We start from the raw sequence: 23,119 nt of genomic DNA, 5'->3' as shown, positions 1-23,119 counted from the left end.
ACCTGATTATGACAATAAAAACCTGGGTGGGATAACACATTACATTTATTATATCACTGATTTTACATTAATTCGCTCTGGTTACAAGTAATAATAGTCCTGTGTTGATGTGATGGAGAAAACAAAGATTATTACACCATGACCTGGAGAAATCTATGCATCATTACTAAAAAAAGTTAATTGTATGTGCAGAAACTACAATCTCATCATAACATGCCTCGTGTACTTAGCAGACTGGTGATAAATGTAATGAAATCATCTAGCATATGGATTAAAGTCAGCTCAAAACAAGCGCGACTGAAGTCCTCTGCAAACACAAAGGTGTCTGAACTGAGCATAGAAGGGTTTACCCTCCACTACGTCTCTGCTAATGTCCATGTGGGAAGCAACACAGAACACATACCACAAGACAAACATACTCGCCAGAAAAATTAGGGTTTGAGAAAGTCCCCGAGCGGATTGGTGCATGTTGGTGTCGATGCCGATGACGTCGCGCTGTGAAACACGTGGGCCATGGTATCCAGAGCTCACATAAACAAAGCCACATTGGCCAGACTGGGTAGTCGAAGCTCGTGTTGCTGTCAGTGCGCGGAGTCAGACGGTTTTCCTGCCTGGCATTGTTGGCTACCGACGCTCATGATTTGGAGCTTTTACCGAAATTGATGAATACCTCCTGCATGCTTATCGCATGGATTGAAAGCCACGATCCTGATGTGAATGAGGTAAGATTCACTCATCTCTTTCTTTGCAACATAATCTGTGTCCGCGCGTTACTCGCACCCCTTTCTCTGAGGCATTTAAATCTTTTTTTCTCTCACTTTGTCTTTTTTCACTGTTAAACTGACCGAGGCAGACAGTTCAGATCTGTGGGTGTTTCTGATATTTCATTATATATAATATTTGGCTTTCTGCTTTCTAGACAAGTTGTCACTAATGCCAAGTGTGTGAAGTTGGTCTGTTCATCACGAACAACCCCGCACTTTATAGTAACTAAAGAAAAAGGCGATTTATGCTGTTTTATTTCCATATGCACGTATTTTGTCTGTATCCATTCCACATTTTAATGACATTTTCCAAAACGCTGTGCGTAATTAGAAATTGTTTACAGTTTGTGCGCAATCTTGTGTAATTTAAATTTGTTTTCAACTGGGATATCGTGGTTATTTTTTAGACATTGTATTATTTTATAATCCAGTAAATGTCAAAGTGATGTGTTTTATTAGGGGAAGATCCAGAACAGAGCCGCTATCTTGAATCCTGACACCCATACCACTCCTGACATTACCCATTTCAAGTGTCACCGAAAAACTGTCAGAAGACTTGAGGTACGATATAGAAAATGATTTACAAATAAAATACACAGATGTATTATTGTTTCATGTTATGTTATGCTGAAATTACTTATTAATGTAAAGCACTGTTAATATTTTTGTTTAGAGTAAAATACGATTTAAAACACTAAACTGTAAAACTTTTTTTTCCACGGTTTGAACATGTATTGGAGAAATTCTGATGTGTTTTCACCGGTTTGGTTTTCAGCCATGCCCTGCGTTCAGGCTCAGTATGGATCATCACCTCAAGGAGCTAGTCCTGCTTCCCAGAGCTACAGCTACCACACCGCAGGAGAATACAGCTGCGACTTCTTAACACCTGAGTTTGTTAAGTTTAGCATGGACTTGACCAACACCGAGATCACAGCTACTACTTCTCTCCCAAGTTTCAGTACATTCATGGACAACTACAACACAAGTTACGACGTTAAACCACCCTGTCTGTATCAGATGCCCCACTCTGGAGAGCAGTCCTCTATCAAGGTGGAGGACGTCCAGATGCACAACTACCATCAGCAGAGCCACCTGCCACCTCAGTCGGAAGAAATGATGGCTCACTCTGGGCCTATGTACTTCAAACCCTCCTCACCTCATGCCCCGAGTACACCAAACTTCCAGGTTCAGCCTAATCACATGTGGGAGGACCCTGGCTCCCTCCACAGTTTCCACCAGAACTATGTTGCGGCCACGTCTCATATGATGGACCAGCGCAAGAACCCGGTGTCAAGGCTTTCGCTCTTCTCCTTCAAGCAGTCCCCGCCCGGTACTCCTGTTTCCAGCTGTCAGATGCGGTTCGACGGGCCACTGCACGTGTCCATGAACCATGACAACCCGGGCTTGCACCGCGGCCTGGACGGACAGAGTTTTGCGGTCCCTAGCGCCATACGGAAACAGGCTGGTCTGGCCTTTCCTCACTCCCTGCAGCTTGGCCACGGGCACCAGCTGGTGGACAGCCAAGTGCCATCGCCCCCGTCCCGAGGATCTCCGTCAAACGAGGGTCTGTGTGCTGTATGTGGGGACAACGCAGCCTGCCAGCATTATGGAGTGAGAACCTGCGAGGGCTGCAAAGGATTTTTCAAGGTGGGCTGACATGACAGCAACCATGAATCGGTGTTACTGTTGTTACACGAAATGTATGCAGTGTGTACCTTATTATTCACAGCTCCCGTGAGTTAAAATCTGCCAAATGTCTTAAAAAATAATAACAACTCAGCCTAAACATGTGATATAATCACATTTTCAAAGCGAGATACACTACATATTACTACACACACTACATGTCATCAAACAACACTAAAGTGCGTGCGTAAAATAACTTTCAATCATATGTATCCACACACAGTTGATCTCAAAGGAATAAGTAAAATATGAAAGAACACGGACGTGTATTTACTGACTGTCTATTCCCTCTTGTTGGTTCATACAGCGCAGTCCCAAATACAAGATTAGACAGATATTATATCGTTTTGATCTTTTCATTTTTTATGTTGGTGTCACTTGTGCAAAATCCAAAGTCCTGTTCTACATGTTATACAGCCTCAGAAATAGGCCTGCACAGTGACATTATGTTGCCCTTTCTTTCCAGCGCACCGTCCAGAAAAATGCAAAATACGTGTGTTTAGCAAATAAAAACTGTCCTGTTGACAAACGCCGAAGAAATCGTTGCCAGTTCTGCCGTTTCCAGAAGTGCATTGTCGTCGGAATGGTGAGAGAAGGTATGTTTAGGCCATGCATTGAATTCTTTTAGACCAGTAGGTTATATTTTCCCACTGATAGACTGGGAAGACATTTGCGTAACAGTGTGTGTTGGATTGTTCATAAACCACATTTAAGTATTTACGGACAACAAGAGGAGTGCGTTTTAATGGCGTTTATGTCACACATTTCTTCCAATGCAGTTGTCCGAACGGATAATCTCAAAGGTCGGAGAGGACGCCTACCATCCAAACCCAAAAGTCCCCAGGAGCCCTCCCCACCCTCTCCGCCGGTGAGCCTCATAAGCGCACTTGTTCGGGCCCATGTGGACTCCAACCCCTCTATGTCTGCTTTGGACTACTCCAGAGTAAGTCAAACACCACAATCCCAGAAACAAAACACACACACACACACACACACACACACAGACACACACACACACACACACACACACACACACACAGACACACACACACACACTTAAGGAAAAAAGTTAATAGCTATTAATCTGGGTGAAAACAGAAGTAACACCAAGATTGACGGCCTATTTAATTTAGTCCTGCTTTTGGTAACAATTTACTGCCTTGAAAGTTTTCTCTAATACTGAATTCCTGACTTTGTCAGGCTTTTAATGTGGCATATTTTTTCCTAAGTAAATTGCGTTGAAATAGAGATCTTAATAAAAAGTGGACATGAATTTAATAGCAAAAAGCACCCTCTCCCTCTTGGAAATGGGCATTTGCAATTTCACGGATTATATATTTTAAAGGACCTCATTAAGGCGCTGTTTAAATTAAATTCCAGTTCCAGGCTAACCCTGACTACCAAATGACTGGAGACAACACTCAGCACATCCAGCAATTCTATGATCTCCTGACGGGCTCCATGGAGATCATCCGGGGCTGGGCGGAGAAGATCCCTGGCTTTTCTGATCTACCGAAGCAAGATCAAGATCTCCTCTTTGAATCTGCCTTCCTTGAACTTTTTGTCCTGCGGCTGGCATACAGGTAAGCTACGTAATTATTTAACAAAACAATATAGGCTTTAGATAATCATCAGCACCTCCTTCAAGCTTCATTGCTTTGGGTTTATTAGCTGCCCAATAATAAGAAGTCTCTTAAATTCCCATTTATTACCAAGCGTAATTAATGGCATTTTCTTATTAATTGCAGGTCCAACCCAGTGGAAGGCAAACTTATTTTTTGTAATGGAGTGGTGTTACACAGGCTACAGTGCGTCCGTGGATTTGGAGAGTGGGTGGACGCTATCGTGGAGTTTTCTTCCAACTTGCAGAGCATGAACATAGACATCTCAGCTTTCTCCTGCATCGCAGCTCTGGCCATGGTAACAGGTGCGTAAAGGCGGCTGCTCCTGGGGAAACTCTGCCTGCGTTACAATTCAAATGCAAAACAGAGCGAGTTAATGGATCGGCAATAATTCATCTGTGTCATTTCTTGTACATTTCAGAGCGGCACGGGCTTAAAGAACCCAAAAGAGTCGAGGATCTCCAAAACAAGATAGTCAACTGCCTCAAAGATCAAGTGACATTCAATGGCGGTGGATTGAATCGTCCCAACTACTTGTCAAAACTCTTGGGAAAGCTCCCTGAACTGCGCACACTATGTACCCAAGGTCTGCAGCGTATCTTTTACCTAAAATTAGAAGACCTAGTCCCACCGCCAGCAATAATTGACAAACTTTTCCTCGACACCCTACCTTTCTGAGCCTGACTCGATGGAGAGACCTCAAAGAACTTCCAAAAGACTGTTTGAGTCAAACTTGACAGATTTTTTAACGTTATTGTTTCTGAAAATTTGCAAGCTGGTAGGCTAATAGAACAACAGTACACTATTATGAGTAAGGATTCATGAAAAAAAAGAATAACTGGAGGAAGAGACAGAAGGTTTGATTGCTGTATAGGGCCTTTTTAATTCCTTGAAATTGTTTTATTGAGTGCCAAACGAGTGAATCATCAGGGGGAATTTCTCTCCAGTGGGCAAATTGTCAACAAACATAATCCGGTCTTGCAATCACTTACTGTTTATTTAACACGGTTCTACCGATTCAGCATACTCAGATGTAATATATTCCATTTATATATATGAACACACAGGCGCACACACGATACTGTATATTATGATAGATTATGGGATGCCTCCAAATGCATCGGTTTATAACATGTGTACAAAGTTTGTTATAATGAGAAGATTTAATTTTCTTTTCTTTTCTGACTCGTGCCTATGTGTTTCTGACAGGATCCCAAAAGTATCCAGAAAAGACAACGCATGTTCTAGTTTTCTTTTTGTCATTTTTCTTTTTCTTTTATAGGCACTTGCTGAGGTGATGTCTATATATAATATATACCGGACACTATGTAGTCTGCTAGATTTGATACAGATTCGTAGTTATGGCACTCCTTTTATGTATGACGCACATGTGGAATAATATCTCATCTGTATAGAAAATGAGGGACCCATGGTGTTTGTAAAACTGTCAGACATTCCTTGTTTGTATGTGCTGTAAGTATTGTTGCTGTTGAATATAAACGTTTCTATATATTTATTATTTCTATTGCCAAGAGCTACACTAAGCATGGTGCAATTTAAACGATTTCAAACCATCCAAGTTCATGCTGAGCACGTTGTCTATGTTTTTATGTCTTATAAACGTCTAGGTAACTATGATTTAACACGTTTGGAAGTGGAAAGCTCCATATCAAGAGGTTCATGAGTGTGTGATATAGGCCCACATCTTTGACTTCATGATGTACTTTCTTCTGTAACGCATTTGGTGCCGGATTTAAAAAACTTTAGAGAGAAAGAAATATTTAATGTTTACAAATAAAACTTTTAAATCAATTCTTTGCTAAATAATTTCTCTCAAATTAATTTATTCTTTAAATTCAGACCTCTCTGATCGGAGTGAGTTACTTTTATAGCACAAAAGCGAAATTATGATTTTCGAGCTCAAACTTTTTATTCTAATTTAAGCATTGTGACCAGCGATTACTGGGCTTTTTGCGCGAACATTTTATTAATAATAAGGCTTTTCTTTTAGTATCTTAAATGTGAAATTGTGTAGACTTTATTTAGTTCCTAAAGTAAGTTATTGCATTTAGACTATGAGTATATCGCAAATAACAGGCAGGCCTACTTCATATTTTATTTTAAGATTCAAGTCTCTACTTTGTTTACTCATAAATATGTTGTGCATATTTATTATTTGATAATTTTAATAGTTTTATTAAAGCCTATACTGAGCGAATATTTTATTCATCAAATTTACATTTTAATAAACGTCGAAGTTGGGGAACACCATAAAGTTTTCTCCTGCATGCGTGTCTATATTTCCTATATTTGAGTTGTTAAAAAAGACGCTCATCCCAGGCTGGTAAAATCTCGTTTCAGTTTCTAATGTCTCTTTGTGTTTGAAAAGGAAATATAATCTGACAAAGGATTAAATATAGGCGTCTTTGTTTTTCATTTGAATCTCAAATAAAGTAACACTTTTGAGTGAACAATTTCAAATAGAACATCGGTTCTTATATTTCAGTCTCATCCTTTAGATGTTCTTTGCTGGTGGGAAAGGGGATACAAATAAAAGTTTAAGATTTTCTTTCTGGACAGACTTTCGTTGTTGCCCAAGAGTCAAATGATAAAAACAACGTGTGAATTTAAGATTATTTTAATGTGTATATGAGATTATTTTTCCGCTTCTTCAAACTGCTTCATTTGCCCTCACTTTTATTATCTAAACGCAGACTGTTAACTTATTTTACCTGCAGACAAGTCAGACCTGAACCGAACCGAACAGTGTTCCGACAATAAAAAGCCGACTACCTGCTATTATAAATAAGAAGACAACGCATCCAGCGTGCAGCTGAAAAGAACACATTTATTGTGGAACGTGAAACCTGGTTGCGCACAGCAGCAGCTTTATATTGTGCGGCACAGCGCTGTGCTTGTCGGTATCATTTTGAATTTCAAGTGAAGAAGAAAATTGCTGATGCCACACATGCACGGCTACGGTTTAAAGTTTTTCTTTTTCTTTTTTCTTTTTTTTTTTTTTTTTTTACCGGATATTGATACAAAGAAACTAGTTATTTTATTGTAATTTGATAGTAAGAATGTTTTTCCCGCCAACCTCCCAAAAAAACACTCCCGCAGAGTCCGGCTGCGCTTCTGTTTTCAGACAGGTAAAAAGTCCCACTGAATGTCCTTTAATCCCATTTACTGATTGCCCTCACACTACAATTCAACTTAGCCACGTTGACATGATGCTGCGCATTAAATCTGCATGTTGTGTTCTGTAATTGCAGAGATGAAAGTAATTTGGAAACGTAGCCTATATAAAACAGCAGTGATTGGCCTGCAGGAACTGCAGCAGTGCCTCTGTCACAAACCCTTTCCTTTAATCTATCAGAGGAGAGAAGTGACGCCAGGCTCTGAGGCATGTCTGGGACTTATCCTCAGTGATTCCACATTTATCACATGATCAAGTAGAAGGGAACAGCTTATTTTGAGAGATATTAGCAGCAGGCAATAAATTGTCTAAATAATTAGATCGTCACTGTAAAGTGCTAATTCCAAGGCAAATTGGGATTACATTCAGAACCAGTTTGCTGACATTTAGCAGATCTGTTGAAAGGGTGCATTACAATGTCACAAGTTCTCTCTATTGACTCAAAGTACAGTTAGATTTTAAACATGTCTCTCTCAACACAATAAAACATGACACAAGTAGCTAATACTTCTGTCAGTGTTTGTGCATGCTAGAGGACTTTGAGTCTAAATTCATTAACAGCCTATGACTTAATTTCCTCCCCACACTTGACATCAGTGGGAGGTTAAGACATGATCGTGTCAGCACAAGTTGGGCTAGAAGAAAGTAAAAGAAATCATTTTCCAGTTGTTTAGCCTTGTGTTCAGCTACTGCACAGAAACCAAACAGCGCGTGAAGGTGGCCAGCTGGGGCCGAGAACAGAGCCTATGTATCTGCTGCTAAGTGCTTGTAAACAAAGTGAGAAAGGAATCAAATTATAAGGCAGAATCCCGGCTTCTGAGAATGCTGCCTCACATTTACAGGGCCACTATTAGATGCTACCACACACACGCACTGTGCACACTGGCCGTCATGGATTATGTTGCATGCACAGCTGCACTGCTGTCCATTTCTGTGATGCAAGTTGACAGGTTCACATGTGTGGCGCTTGGTGGAGTTGAAGAGCTGTAGCTCTGCCGTTGGTGTGTTTAGTCTGGTGACTGTATGCAGTGGTTCGTTTGAGCTGAAGGAGCCTTTCCCCAACAACAAAACTGAACAAGGATATACTTTCTTTCACTTTTTTGCTGAAAGGTTTACATGTGACTTTGGTTTAGTCCAGAGGTCTAATGTGTGAATTATCATGTTGGGAGGCCAAGATAAGCCAGACCTTTGCTTCTTCTGATTCCCATGGTGGGAGAGCACTTGACCTTTCACCTTTCCACTATATGAGAACTACAGACATTTCAAACGGCTACTGGAATTACATTTAGATGAAACAGATTTCAGCAGCAGTCAGTGAAAGATATTGTGGAAGAACGATTATAAAAATGCACACATGCGCTTGCTACAAACTTCTGTGCTACGTTGTGCAAAATTACTTGCTTTTAGATGCAGCCCCGTTGATGATCTATGTTCTCTCTATACAGCATATGAGTTTTGGACATGACATGTAATTTTCTCTGACTTGGATAAGATTAAGCCTAGAGTAAATTACAGTTAAGTGTTATCTTTCTTTACATTTAATGTGAGTGGCATTAAAGCTTATTTTCAGGTAGAGAGTGAGAATCTTATTAGAAAGCTTGTGAGCAAAGATCTGAAATAGATCCGCATCGTATTGCTTTATGACTAAAACCCCATAACATGCTCTTTATTACTTGACTTTCTATCAAATGAAAGTGATTTAAACAACTCATCTGGCTTTTTCAGTGTGTCAGCACACTCTGGTTTTCATGTTGCTATTTCCCGTAGAGGTTATATTCCACCTGTCTCGTCAGCGGTCCTTGGTTACGTACCACTTTTCAATAATTCTGCTACTTTTCATTCATTCAGCGCATTCAGTCTACATTCAGAATCACTTCCTTTCATGTTACCTTTCCCTCTGTTCAGGCAGGCGGCTGTGCGAGCCTGCAGTAAAACATGTTGATTACACAACTTATGAATCTCATGAGTCCTGCCGACTATAGCTCTAAACAAAATGAATGAATAATGAGTTGAATGATGGCCCTTTGCATACGACTGCCTATAGTTATATTACTGTGACTATTTGATTTGCCATATTGAAATGCTGATGATTGTCCAATAAATAATGCAAAAAGCTGATTTCCAAGTGGCCAGGCAGGAAAAGGAATCCACCTTGCATATAGATGGAAGTGAGCCGTGTCTGTCCCTCTCAGCCTGTGGCCCAGAGCAGCTTTATCATTCATAGGACTAAACAGACAATCAATTCAGCAGCCATGTATGAAGGATGAAGGGATGCGACAAGCTGTGAATGATGAGGAGCCAAAAATCAAAGGCCTCACTCCTTCTTAGCTCTAATGGCCATTACCAGCCCAGACAGCACCAGTAAAATGAGGTTAATCATTTGCACAGATCCTTTCAAAGAAGATTGACTGGACTTGATGCCTAGTCAGATCACTCATAAATATTTACTTCATATTAAACAGCTGTGTATGCTCTGTTATTGCACATCGATATCTGACGGATGCCATCAAATTATTGTTACAAGTGTGGTCAGTAAAAAGAATTAATGCAATGCTTGACTCAATTATGCTAACCACAAGAAATTAATAATGCAATGAAATTGACGGGACATCATGTTAGAGAGAGGTTTCTTCAGGAAACTATAGATTTGGAGAAAAAAAGTAGGGTGACAAATTATTATATATATATATCACCCAAACCCACAACAGTTTGAATCATACAGTCAGTGTGGATAGATGGTACACTGTCTGCCCAAATTAAATAGCCCTACAGTTTAGGTTTATGGGCAAAGCATATATTAGTATTGAACACACAGGCTCAGTCCTTTGACCTTATTGACAAAATGAAATCGGAAATTTCCTTAATAGAAAGAGTTAATGTTTCCTCAGGCAGACATGTTTCCGATTCAATTAGTTTTAATGAAGCCGGTGCTCAGTGGTTACTGAAGTAGAAAAAACAGGCATAAATGCCTGATGGTAATAGAGGACATATTAAGGAGGAAGGGATCGGACACACAGCGAGTGTTTCTAAGTGGCGAAAAAATGCCTCCATCAGGCTGGTAGGAGCCAGTGGCTTGGGAAGCAGTGAATTGTATGAGCCTCAAATGATGCATTAGGTCTCTGGGCGAGGCTGGAGGAGACCAAGGAGCAAACTGTAAAAAACACACGAGAGAAGAATGTGGTTTTGATGACAAATGCGGGGTATCACCGAGCAGACACTACAATCATGCCCTTCTAAAATAAAATCTACATAATTGTATCAAAGCTGTCTAACCTACAAATCAATTTATTCTTAGATTGATATTATTTTGTAATATTGTTAATTTTCATTTCTAAAGTTAAAAAAAATGCTGATCATTACCTGCTTTTTGTATTTTCCCTAATTTACACCTTTCACTGTGACAATGTGACTGAATGCAGGGCTGCAAACTGACCCCCTCCCCACCCCGATGTCAGTGTGTAAAATGTCAACATGGTCAGATGCACTGGCTCAGTTCCTGCAAGAATATGCCCTCATCCTGTGTTATGGTTTGTGCCGCCGCTCCATGTGAAGTGAAACATATTAAACACACCCATGCACATGTAATCTGCTCATGTCTTTGAATCAAATTGTGTGTGTGTGTGTGTGTGTGTGTGTGTGAGTGTGTGTGTCTGGTCTTCTATCATCTGCTAAGTGTTTGAGTTCCTTTTAGTCTTTTGCAGCCCTCTTCACATACATTTTGTCTTGTTGAATTAAAGCAATGTGTGTAATTGCAACGTCCCTGGTTTGATTCCAGCCGGGGAACTGTGTCATTCACCCAATTCTCTCTCCCCTGATTTCTTGTTTGTCTCTACTGTCTACTTCTCTAATAAAGACATAAATGTCTCCAAAAATACTTGAAAGGATAGGTCTATTGAAGGATTTTTGAAGGTTCAACCAGAAAATGAGTTCTCACAAGCACCTAACCTAAGACCCCAGCTGTGCCCCCACCGCCCTTGATTAAACAAGCAGACTTTGAACAAGGTTGCTAAGGTTTTGCAGCTACAAAGTCATTCCCTCAGTGTATTTTTGCTTCCGAGCAGAATCCCAGAAGTGATCAAATGAAATTCAGAAAAGGAAATAAAAGAGCTTGAGTGTTTTTCCAAACAAATAAGAGCTTGAGTGTTTTTCCAAACATTTCACCAACAACAACTTCACCACTTATTTTCCCTCAACCTTCAACCTGTGCTGACTAACAGGAGGTAAACAAACATGAAATTCACTCACTTGTCTGCATCTACAGGGCGTCAGGCCTCTGCTCTTGTTTGGTGCTAGTGTATGCATGAATTTCTGTGTGCATGAATACGTACACTACAGGCAGAGTGACAACACAAACAGGTGCATGTAGTGATGGTTTTACACAGCACTCAAAGCACATACCAGTGCACATCTACAGGATGAAGGTGCCTGTAGATGGCAGAGTGGTGGACTCTTGAAGGGTCAAGAGGGGAAGATGATGTGTGTGTGTGTGTGTGTGTGTGTGTGTGTGTGTGCGTGTGTGTGTTGGACAAAAGGGAAGGGAGAGGGGGGTGAGGGGCGTGCATGTGTGTGTGTATGTCACAACAGACAGAAGACACCCAGCCCGGGCTCCCACACAGCTTTGTCATATCACTAGGAGATTAGGAACACACACATGTCAAGCTAGGCAGAGCCTGCTGCAATAATGCACCTGCCAGCTCTCAAGATCCACTCAAACCCTGTTCAACCCCTTGTTCCTACGTGCTAACACAAAGGTGTGCGCGCGCGCACACACACACACACACACACACGTACATACAAATCAATGTTCCAAATTTTTAAATACTGATATTTATATTTATTTATATATAAATACTGAATACTTCTTTAGTGCCCAAATAGAAACTGAATGATAATATTTGAGATCAGTGGAAAACAAATTCACTGGAAACAGCACTGAGCATGTTAACGTGTCACACAAACGAGGAACAAATCAAAAGCAACGTGAGCACTGAAGTATGTTAAAGAAAACGTTTCGTTTTCCACACGTACAGTGAGGACCACAAAATATCAAAGACGTGAAAAGGTTGGCATGTGAGAAAAGTGGATATTTTACATGAAAAGCCTGACGGGGAGAAGGTTGTTTCATGACAGAGTTCCCCGAGAAAAGGAAAGAAAGGCAGGCTCAAAGAGATTCATCTCCACACAGGATTCAAGGTCATTCAACCTAGTCATCCTAGAAGCACTTGAAAAATATGGAGTGAAGACTGTAGATATTCTTTCCTCCAAAAAGGAGTGCGGAGGGAAGACTCTGACTGAAGAGAATCACTGACCTTCAAACAAGCTCTCTATCCATATAGAGTAGGGGAAGACATGCACAATCCATCAAAAATGCACATGAACTTTCCCTCTTCAAATAGTTCCCGCTTGAATAGAAGTCAATGGATCAACTATGAATATTGCATGTATTGTTTTGCAGGGGATCAGATTGGATTCACTGTGGAAAAAAACAACAAAAACAAATCTGCCATATTAGAATATTGTATTTTTAGATTGAGTCTCAAAAATTTGAGTAAAACATTTTCAACTGCAAACAGTGGGAGAACAATGGTTTTAAATCCTGTTTTGTAAAATTGTGTAAATGTTTCAATCATATAAAATGTTAGATAGATGAAAAGATGTAGCAGATATTAATAAAAAGTGTGATAAGAATTCAGAATCCACACTATGGTCATGAAATTGCCTTTTGCCACAGTCCCTCTTCAGGAATGGAAAGATCACTGTTAATTTTCAGCCATTCTTTGATTGGATGAACCTGCCTCCCTCTTGCACGACATGGCTACCACAGGTCAGTGGCTGGTGCAGTGTAGCATGAAACAAACAAATAGAAAAAGGCACCTTGTGGCACTTGACTCTCGCCAGAATGCAACTGACGGCAAGCCTGCCAGCGTCCTTTAATAACGACCAGTGCCTCCTAACCAAAATTATGGGAGAGAGAGGAGAGAAGGGGTGGAGGGAAAAGAGGAAATAGAGCTGGCAAAGGGGGAAAAGATGGATTTAAAGCTGGAGAAAGGGGAGGAGGACAGAGAGATTGAGAAAATGCTTGGCAAAGATGGTAGCATCTTAGAGCTCTGAAATCCAGGAAGTGGTGACACCTGATCAGATGAAAAATAGATTTTAAAATGAACAGAAAATGTATGCAACAGTATGTAGAAAGGAGAAATATAAATAATGAATCATGAAAGAGGAGAAGCTTTACAAAAGGTCTGATATTTCAGTACAGAAAGGTTTGAAACACCACAAAACCTTAATATGTGTTGTTCTATCTACTAACAGTGCATGATCGCGCATTAGTGTGACTCTATGAATTGTCTTTCCTTAAGGGGCAACTTTATGATGCTGGTTGTAACCTGTCTGAAACCAGTCTCTTGGGCGGATGCAGCAACTGGCAGTGTGTAACCTAACCTAACCTAATTAAACTTGGATTATCTACTGTAAGGCATCTGAGCAGCTTGAATACTACATTTATTTAATACTAATCAGCAATATACATAAAGCAGATACATACAGTATCTCACAAAAGTGAGTACACCCCTCACATTTTTGTAAATATTTGATTATATCTTTTCATGTGAGAACACTGTAGAAATGACACTTTGGTACAATGTAAAGTAGTGAGTGTACAGCTAACAGTGTAAAATATTACAAAAAAGGTGTAAATTTGCTGTTCCCTCAAAATAACACATCACACAGCCACTGGAAACAAAAGTGAATACACCCCTAAGTGAAAATGTCCAAATTGGGCCCAAAGTGTCAATATTTTGTGTGGCCACCATTATTTTCCAGCACTGCCTCTTAACCCTCTTGGGCATGGAGTTCACAAGAGCTTCACAAGTTGCCACTGGAGTCCTCTTCCACTACTTCATGACGACATCACAGAGCTGATGGATGTTAGAGACCATGCCCTCCTCCACCTTCCGTTTGAGGATGCCCCACAGATACTCAATAGGGTTTAGGTCCGGAGACATGCTTGGCCAGTCCATTACCTTTACCCTCAGCTTCTTTAGCAAGGCAGTGGACGTCTTGGAGGTGTGTTTGGGGTCATTACCATGTTGGAATATTGCCCTGCGGCCCAGTCTCCGAAGGAAGGGGATTGTGCTCTGCTTCAGTATGTCACAGTACATGTTGGCATTCATGGTTCCCTCAGTGAACTGTAGCTTCCCAGTGCCGGCAGCACTCATGCAGCCACAGACCATGACACTCCCACCACAACCACCATGCTTGACTATAGGCAAGACACTCTTGTCTTTGTACTCCTCATCTAGTTGCCGCCACACACGCTTGACACCATCTGAACCAAATTAGTTTATCTTGGTCTCATCAGACGACAGGACATGGTTCCAGTAATCCATGTCCTTAGTCTGCTTGTCTGTTTCCTTCTGGGACGACAGCCATGCAGACCAATTTGATGCAGTGTGCGGCATATGGTCTGAGCACTGACAGGCTGACCCCCCACCCCTTCAACGTCTGCAGCAATGCTGGCAGCACTCATATGACTATTTCCCAAAGACAACCACTGAAAGTTGAGCACACGCACTCAACTTTTTTGGTCGACCATGGTGAGGCCTGATCTGAGTGGAACCTGTCCTGTTGACCATCGTGCTGCAGGTCAGTTTCAGGGTCTTGGCAATCTTCTTATAGCCTAGGCCATCTTTATGTACAGCAACAATTCCTTTTTTAAGATCCTCAGAGAGTTCTTTGCCATGAGGTGCCATGTTGAACTTCCAGTGACCAGTATGAAGGAGTGTGAGAGCGATAACACCAAATTTAACACACCTGAGACCTTGTAACACTAGTAACGAGTCACATGACACCAGGGTGGGAAAATGGCAAATTTACACTATTATACAAGCTGTACACTCACTACTTTACATTATAGCAAAGTGTCACTTCTTCAGTGTTGTCACATGAAAAGATATAATCAAATATTTACAAAAATGTGAGGGGTGTACTTTTGTGAGATACTGTACAAAGATACACATACTGCCAATTTAAAAATACATTACTCGGGAACTCCACTGATTTTACACATGTAAGTACAGGTGTTGGGGAGTACTACTGCATGTGTAAAAAAGTTGTATAAAGCCTTTTGTGGCTCCAGAGAGAGCTGTGTGAAATCTGACAACTTCCCTCAAGTGATGTCACTTGAGTCAGCATCGGTTGGGGTTGAAGAATACAAGCTGAAAAAGAAAAAGAATCTGGGGGTGTGCAGAGAAAAAAATGCCGTAGCTCACTCCTCATCTCTGCTTTAGGCTAGTGGCTTGAGGATACATTAGCCACTACTAGCATAACCCTGACCGAATTGTCGGCAATGAAGTTGCATTGTGGGAAATGTAGTTGCCAGATTTGACAAGGAAGAAGAATGTGTGGCATAAAAAACTTGATATCTCTGGTTCTGCTTCATGGGTTTTGATTCTTTTTAAAAACTGTCCATCGTCCAATGCTATAAAAGTGCAAGGCTAAATTGCCAGAGTAATGTTGTAAGAACCTTTATTTAATTAAATACAACATAAATGAAGATGTGCATAAAAGAAGGACACTGTACTGTCTTTGCCAAATCTAAACATAATTGTGTTTCAGTCCATGCAAAAATACAAGCTGGTCAGGACGAGGTAAAAAGGGTAGGAGGAGAAGGGACAAGACAGGGGAGAGGGGAATTGAGAACAGGAGACCCAGACCGATCATCCTGTGATAAAATGAGGAAAATAAGTCTGATTATCACAGAGGCCGGGAGCATTAGACAGACAGTTGGGAGTCATCTCAAAACTCAGGAGGGAAGAGGCAAGACAAGAGGTCACAATTATGCCCCGCTAGCTGCACCCCCCTCCTCCTCATGAAGTCCTCTAATATATTCAGTTAGTTCCTGTATGGCGCGGAGGGGAAATTCTAATTAAAGGGTGGGGGAAATTTGACACATGTGAGGCAGAGATCAATATTTAGCACCATAATCAGCCATTCTTGATGGTTTGACGGTGTCACTGCGAGCAGACTGCAGCTCTCCATTAGAGCGCTTGGGAAGGAGCAGACGGGTAGGTGGGCAGCCAAGCAGGCAGGCTGCAGAGAACCGCCAAACTCCCAGCCATCATGAATCAAAGCAAGTGATGCCCCTCACGCTCCATTTTGCTTTGCTTTTTATCTTCATTCATCCTCTTAAAAGGAGAAAAGTGAGCTCTGTCAGACTGGTTTGTGATAGGGGTGCACGGGAAGTGGAAAAGAAAGGAAGAAAAATGTCACAGAGGGGACACAGTAGATCAGGAGGAAGTGCAGCTGTCAGGACTTTGGACTGCAAGACGATTGTGAGGTACACAGGTAGTCATGTCTATTGAGCGATTTCTGTTTTTGCTTTGACAAATATTTCTTTTTGAGTGGTGGAAGAAATATTCTTATCTTTCACATAACAGTAGCAAAAGCACACAGTGAAAACACTCCATTACCAGTAAAAATCCTGCATTTGAAATATTAATTAAAAGTAGACAAGTATTATTAGCAAAATGCACCTAAATTATCTCATAAAGCAAAAAAATGTGAGTGGTATATTATGATATATTATTTTATTGGATTATAGTTACTGAGGCATATTAATGTTGCAGCTGTAAAGTAGAAGTATATTATTTCCCTCTTAAGTATGAAATGGAAATACTCAAGTAAAGCACAAGTACCTGAAATTTGTATTTACTTGATTAAATGTACAACACTGGTTTAAAATACAACATAAAGAATACATTTACCAATGAGGTAGCTTATTCCATCGTTGTAACCACAATTACTATATTCATATTACAAAAAGATACTCTCTCTCTCTCTCTCTCTCACACACACACACACACACGCACAACATTTATGGCATGTGAACAAGGCCGCTCAGCTGACATGGACAGTGACCACTGACTCAGTATCAGGAACATGGTGTTGTTTCCAGAGGGCAAGGAGAGAGAACGAGGGGCAAAGGAGGAGAGGCATGTGGAGGTGTGTGTGTATGTACATGTGTGTGTTCGTGTGTGTGTGTGTGTGTGTGTGTGTGTGTGTGTGTGTGTAAGTGTGTGTATGGGTGGGTAGGGAGTGGGGGTGCAACCCAGCCCAGGGTGTCCCTTGTCTCCATGTGTCAGCCCATCTCCTTGTTCGTGCATGTCACTGACACACACGTGGGTACTTACCAACCCAAGTTGCTCCAATTAATGGCTGTCCCACTGCGCTGTCCGTTGTGTGGTGTGCTAGCCTGGGTGACAAGATATGGTCTGGGATCTGTCTCTCCAGTGACATAAGGAAGGAATTTTAAGAGGGAAAAGTGATGCAAACACACACCACCTCATGCTGCGCCAAGATAGGTAGATAACAAAGACTCTTGTAAATGAATGGCAGCGAGGAAGGCACTGAGGATTCTCTAATTACTTGCTGCAATCTATCTAAGTCACTGGCCTTCTAATTTGATTTATCAGAATGCATGAAATCCCTTGGAATTATGCCCTTATTAGAAGGACAGAATTGACGGGGGGGACAAGAGGTCTGCCGAGAGGAGGCGGAGAGCGAAGATTCAAGCATCAATTACAGTCAAAAGGAGAATTAATAGTTATTAATCCACAAACATTCGTTCTCTCTGCTACCTCTGAGACAGTCCCTTTCACACTTGCCCCGCCACACACTTGCACATGGTCACGCACACTTCCACTGCATGCAGACATACATACGCATACCAGCATAAAGAATAAATGCACACTTTTTTGAACATGAGCACACACATGCACACCTACAGACACACAGATGCAAACATAAATGCACAAATACACACCCACCCACCCACACACACACACACACACACATACTGCAGAACTGAGTGAAAATGAGGATCTTAAAAAAAGTCATGCGTAAAAAGCAGCAGGGAAAAGGCAAGATGCCATTAATATCTCTTACTCTAGATGGTTCGCATCATTTTGCCCACCGGTAGATCAAAGGTCTTTAACTCTTTAACTAAATTCTTGACTGACAAATTCAATTGCTGTCAGTCTTCCAGGGCCCTCAATGTAATATGTGCATTTTGATTCAATTTGCCCTGCAAATACATACATATACATATTGTTTATCTGGTTACAGGCACAAAAAAATCAATACTTATATCTGTGCTTTGTCATTCCTAAGTGCATCATGAAATTGCAAGATAGCCCTCTAATTGAATCCAACAAAACCACATAGATTGTTAATTTTGTGCTATTAAGCTTTTGCAACATTTACAATGTCTTCTTTCTGCCTGTTGATGACCCTTGTTTGTCCCCTTATATGGGAAAAGAACATTTTATATATCTAAAAATTTAATTTAGAAAGGTCAATCTCTAAACAAATAACAATAAATCAAAGATGAAGCTAACTTGTATCATTTCTATGGAGAGGAAATCAAAGCACAGGAATAGTTTTCATAAGCTCATTTCATTAGAAACAGAAAAACACTATATCTTGCTATGTGAAGGATAGGTATTTTGTAATTACACATTATAATGAGTACTCAAAGCATCCTAATGAATTCATATGTTACACCAGCACTTTTCTTGAATGCCTCCATATCACATACACAAGAATAACAACAAAAGGACAGCCTGTCATGTTAAATAATTGAAAGAGCCGTGAAGGCAGCAATGCTGCATTAGGTGACACTCTGGTCTGAGTTTTATGTTAAATCCTGTGTTTTTTGTTAAAGGGTTGCTGAGTGGCTGAAAGGAGAATGCCAGTGTGCTGTTGCCTTGCTGTCAGTCACACAGAAGCAGTATTTAGACAGGGAGCTGAGAGGTGTGCTCCGCTGCCAGCTCCTGCCTTTTAAACAGCCCTTTCCTCAGAGAGACAGCTTAGCACTGAGTGCCAGTCAACCTCGCCTACCCGGCCATGCACACACACACACACACACACACACACACACACACACACACACACACACACACACACACACACACACACACACACACACACACACACACACACAGACACTTTGATAGCCTCTTTGATAAAGAACAATTTGGCAGGAGACGAGAAATGATCATGTATGGTTAGACCAAAAGGTACATTGTAACGGGTCTATCCCCCTGTTTCAACAAAGTGGAGCTAAAGGCATCTGGACAGAAGATTCATCAGCATTACTTGAATGGAGGAACAAGCTCATACAGCATTACGTAGCTGACAGGGAAGATGAATCTAGGCAACTCTGTGCATCGGGGATCCTCCTAGACCTTCAGTCATAGCCTGTGGTAAAGACTGAAGGATGGGAGAGCGGTTGTGGAGATAACACATCACGCCCTGTCTACGTCCCATATTATGATGCTGTCCTGTAGAGTGTCTGGGACAATACTGTGTTAGCTGCCAGAGTGCCGTTGACATCATTGACAAACCTCTATGGTGTCAGGCAGTCACTCACACTTCTACTGGGTGTCTGTCATCATGCTCAAACGGTCAGGCACTGACACCTTTTCACGTGAATGAAGATTCTCCAGTGGCTGACAAAAAATAGTGGATGGCCTTTAAGGAGGGGAAAAAGACACTACAAGAATAGCACCTCTCCTCAAAAGGAGAGACTTATAATTTGCAATAATGGTGCACGGGTAGCTCTCGGAGAGAAAATTACAGGAAAAAGCCGATCTGAAATATCCTTTTAACTGGCAGAAACACATCCATTGTAGACAGAAGTCTTGTTTACTTGGTAAAATGGCATCAATTAGGAGCGGATGGCAAAATTAGCATATTCGCTTAATGGACTGGCCTTTCTTGTGCAGCGCTCTCACACTGATTGTATGGAAGGGACATGTTAAGGGAGACTGAGAAAAGGTCAGGTGTCTGCACCATTCAGGTGATCATATTTTTCACCAAACAGTTGTGCATTCTCCATGGCTATTGTCATGTTCCACTGCAGCTGATAGCAACATTGCATATGCGGGGAAATTTTATTTTGAATCACTGCAGAATGCAAGTCACTCATTCTGACACTTTCAAGATACAGGACACATAGCTCTTGAAAATATTTGCGGTGTTTAAAATATTCCATATTGCTATGTTTTGTTTAAAAATAATTTGATCACAATGCACTAATCTTATTGTTCAGGCACACCAGTAAATGTGGCTACTTCAGAAAAATATCATTAATTCCAGTGAAAATGCTACAACAAAAGTCCAACAATACATACATGCAAAGGCATGTGGGCAAAGACTAACTCGTCAGAAGTTAAGTACAATCAGATCTACTGTTTCTTTTCTTTCCTGATTGATTAGTGTCAAGATGTTAAGCATACTCTTTAAAATCTGAGAAAAATGTAACCAGAAATTAGAGAAATTAACAGACAAAGTGGGTTGAAAATCCTGTTCCTAGCACTGAGCTAATCAATTTGAATGATTTACCAGTTTATTTCCATTATTAACAGTCCCCCATCACTTTGGAAGCTAATTAATTCTAAAAATGATATTTCATCATCAGTGCTGCAGTAGTATCTCAAGATGGGCTCAGCTCCTCCCAGCCAGACCAAAGCCGCAGACTGCAAATTCTCTTCCCTCGTCCTCCACCCCTCCTTCCCCTCTTCCCTTGTGCCTCTGCTCCCACCACCCCAAATTGACTGGTCTTGCACAGTTGCAGCTGAACAAGAAAGGAATTGCTAGTGTCAAGACACAGTTTACAAATATGACATCTCCTCTGCCATGGCTGGAAATATGAAATATTGATTTATGTGCAGTAAAAGGTCTTATAAAAATGATCACATACACATGAGGGATTAATGTGCAGAAGATCAATAGAAATTTCATTCTTGACACTAGACTGTCACCTATGGTGAAATGCTAAAATAAAGAAATCAATATTATCTATGAAATGTCAAATTTATTATAATTATGTGGATGAAAGCTGGCCGTGTGGCTCCCAGGGGGTTGAGAGGGATAGGGTACCGCTCTCAAGCATCCCTCATGTCCCTCCCTCTCATGCTGCCAATTTTGAGTGCAATATTGGTGTAAAGGGTTTTCACCTGTTATGTATGGCCTTGTTGTAACAAATTCCTCCAGGAATATTTAACTGTGGAAAGACTGACAATGGACAGAGCTGCAGTTCATAGCCTGCAGGTTGCGTAGTTAACAGCTGTTAGCTTTGGCACATATTGTATGACTCTGCCCTCTCGATTGAAACCTATTTGGCAGCTGCTGCTGACATGGACAAGTAGTGCAACATCTCAGCACACGTTGACAGATTCAGTGAGGCTATGTATTGATCTTAAGGCTCGAAGTCAGTAATCATGCTGATTTGTATAGCTGTGGACATAAACTATTTAATAAGAACATACTGATGAAGCCATAAAATAATAATTTTAATTGAGAAAACAATACCATTCTAAAAATGATTTTATGGGAAGTCCAACTAGATTTTTATGTGAAGATGAAAGGACATTATCATCACTATTTTGTTGCTTCTGTTTACTTCCCCCCAGATGCAAATTCAAAAAATGCACTGAAGAATTATTTCTGGGGTGTATACATCTATGTATATATGTATATAAATACGTGTATAGATTGTTTTTTATATATATTGTATATGTTATACCATATGCTAATATAAATTTTGTTACCTTTTAAGTTTCGTGCAGCATGAAGAGATTACAAATGTTCATTTCATTGTACCACGTTGTGTTGTATAATGATAAACTACCTTGATACCTGGATTTTCAGATGAGGGAAAGTTTGTGAATGAGTTTCTCCATTTTCAAATGATATCAAGAGACCTCAGCTCTTTATATGTTATTGGGCTGTCTCAAATCCCCCTCATTGTTTTATTTGCTATTGCATTTAAACTAAGAGCTATTTGTGTTCATTCACTTGTTTTCCATGTCTAATTAATATCCTTTGAATGTGTGGGGATCAATTTATTTAATCAATGTTGGGTAGTGCCTCTGGCCTTCTAAAGGTCACTTAGATATGGAATGGGAAATCATCAGAGTCAGATCACAATGGGGCCAGCAGGTAATTTGAATGTGGCCGGCAAACTTTGCATGTATGATCACACATTTCTTTCACATTTCTTTTCCTTTCTGTCTTCTCATTTCAGGCAATAGTCTTTTTCCACCAGAGGCCCACTGTACACATTAGAGTGTGGCAGCTGTGTAATCCCTTTAACAACCGACGGGGCTATTAAATGAACCGGCGGTGCAGCTGCAAATAGCCAATAAAGCCAGCACAATATCATCCCTATTAAACAGTAATCTCGGCAGGCTTAAGAAGTTCTCTGAAAAATGGGAGGAAAACCATAACAAAATGTAATCAAGCAAAACATGGGGATTTTTCTCAACAAAATAAGCCAAACAATTTTCACAGTGGCTTACATGAAAGGTGTTGAGCAACAGCACTCGAGCCTCAGAGAACTTGCCAGCCTCTTCAGGTGACCATGGTTTGCTGCCTTATCACAAATACAGAAGCACACAACAAATAAAATGAGGCTGTCAATCGAAGCAATTTATCGCCACAGATATTAACAGAGAAAGGGAAACAGGGGAAAATAACAAATTGTGCAGTTACATTTTAAAAGTGACCAAATCGAATTCATAAGATCACAATTTGAGAGATAGAACCCAGTTTATTTTTCCTCCCTTTCACCGGCTTATGTGCTCTGTCAGATGAAAGCGGAGCAGAGAGCCGCTGCTGATGGAGCCTTTGAGCCTGGGAGAGGAGGCAACGCAGCCTCTTGAAGGGGTGCCGGGGACAGCGATAACCGGGGAGGCCGCGGGAGCTCCCTCCGCTGCCGGGGGAAGGTGTTCCAACTTATCAGAGTCTGCACGCGGGGAATGATTACCCCTCTGCCGGGCCGATTACTG

At 40.9% G+C, this 23,119-nt stretch overlaps 1 protein-coding gene and 1 long non-coding RNA gene across 7 annotated transcripts in view; one reads left to right on the top strand and one right to left on the bottom strand.

Annotated features, from left to right (window-relative positions):
* Positions 1-23,119, bottom strand: part of LOC123973911 — a 139,496-nt gene that overhangs the window by 44,005 nt on the left and 72,372 nt on the right. The window lies entirely within an intron of this gene.
* Positions 566-5,884, top strand: nr4a2a (nuclear receptor subfamily 4, group A, member 2a). The gene is made up of 8 exons (XM_046054284.1): positions 566-722; positions 1,224-1,325; positions 1,540-2,411; positions 2,917-3,046; positions 3,230-3,393; positions 3,831-4,033; positions 4,199-4,377; positions 4,494-5,884. The coding sequence occupies exons 3-8, from the start codon at positions 1,542-1,544 to the stop codon at positions 4,748-4,750; spliced, it is 1,803 nt and encodes a 600-aa protein (XP_045910240.1). The 5' UTR covers positions 566-722; positions 1,224-1,325; positions 1,540-1,541; the 3' UTR covers positions 4,751-5,884.

This window comes from Micropterus dolomieu, linkage group LG07, assembly GCF_021292245.1.
Source record: "Micropterus dolomieu isolate WLL.071019.BEF.003 ecotype Adirondacks linkage group LG07, ASM2129224v1, whole genome shotgun sequence".
Lineage (NCBI taxonomy): Eukaryota > Metazoa > Chordata > Actinopteri > Centrarchiformes > Centrarchidae > Micropterus > Micropterus dolomieu.
Note: the sequence above shows the minus strand (reverse complement) of the source record. Positions and strands in the feature narration are given on the sequence as shown.

Excerpts from the sequence above, each read along its gene's own strand:
- nr4a2a (XM_046054284.1), top strand. The coding sequence starts at position 1,542 with ATGCCCTGCGTTCAGGCTCAGTATGGATCATCACCTCAAGGAGCTAGT. Across the intron at positions 2,412-2,916 it reads GCTGCAAAGGATTTTTCAAG|CGCACCGTCCAGAAAAATGC; the intron begins GTGGGCTGACAT and ends CTTTCTTTCCAG. Across the intron at positions 3,047-3,229 it reads CGTCGGAATGGTGAGAGAAG|TTGTCCGAACGGATAATCTC; the intron begins GTATGTTTAGGC and ends CTTCCAATGCAG.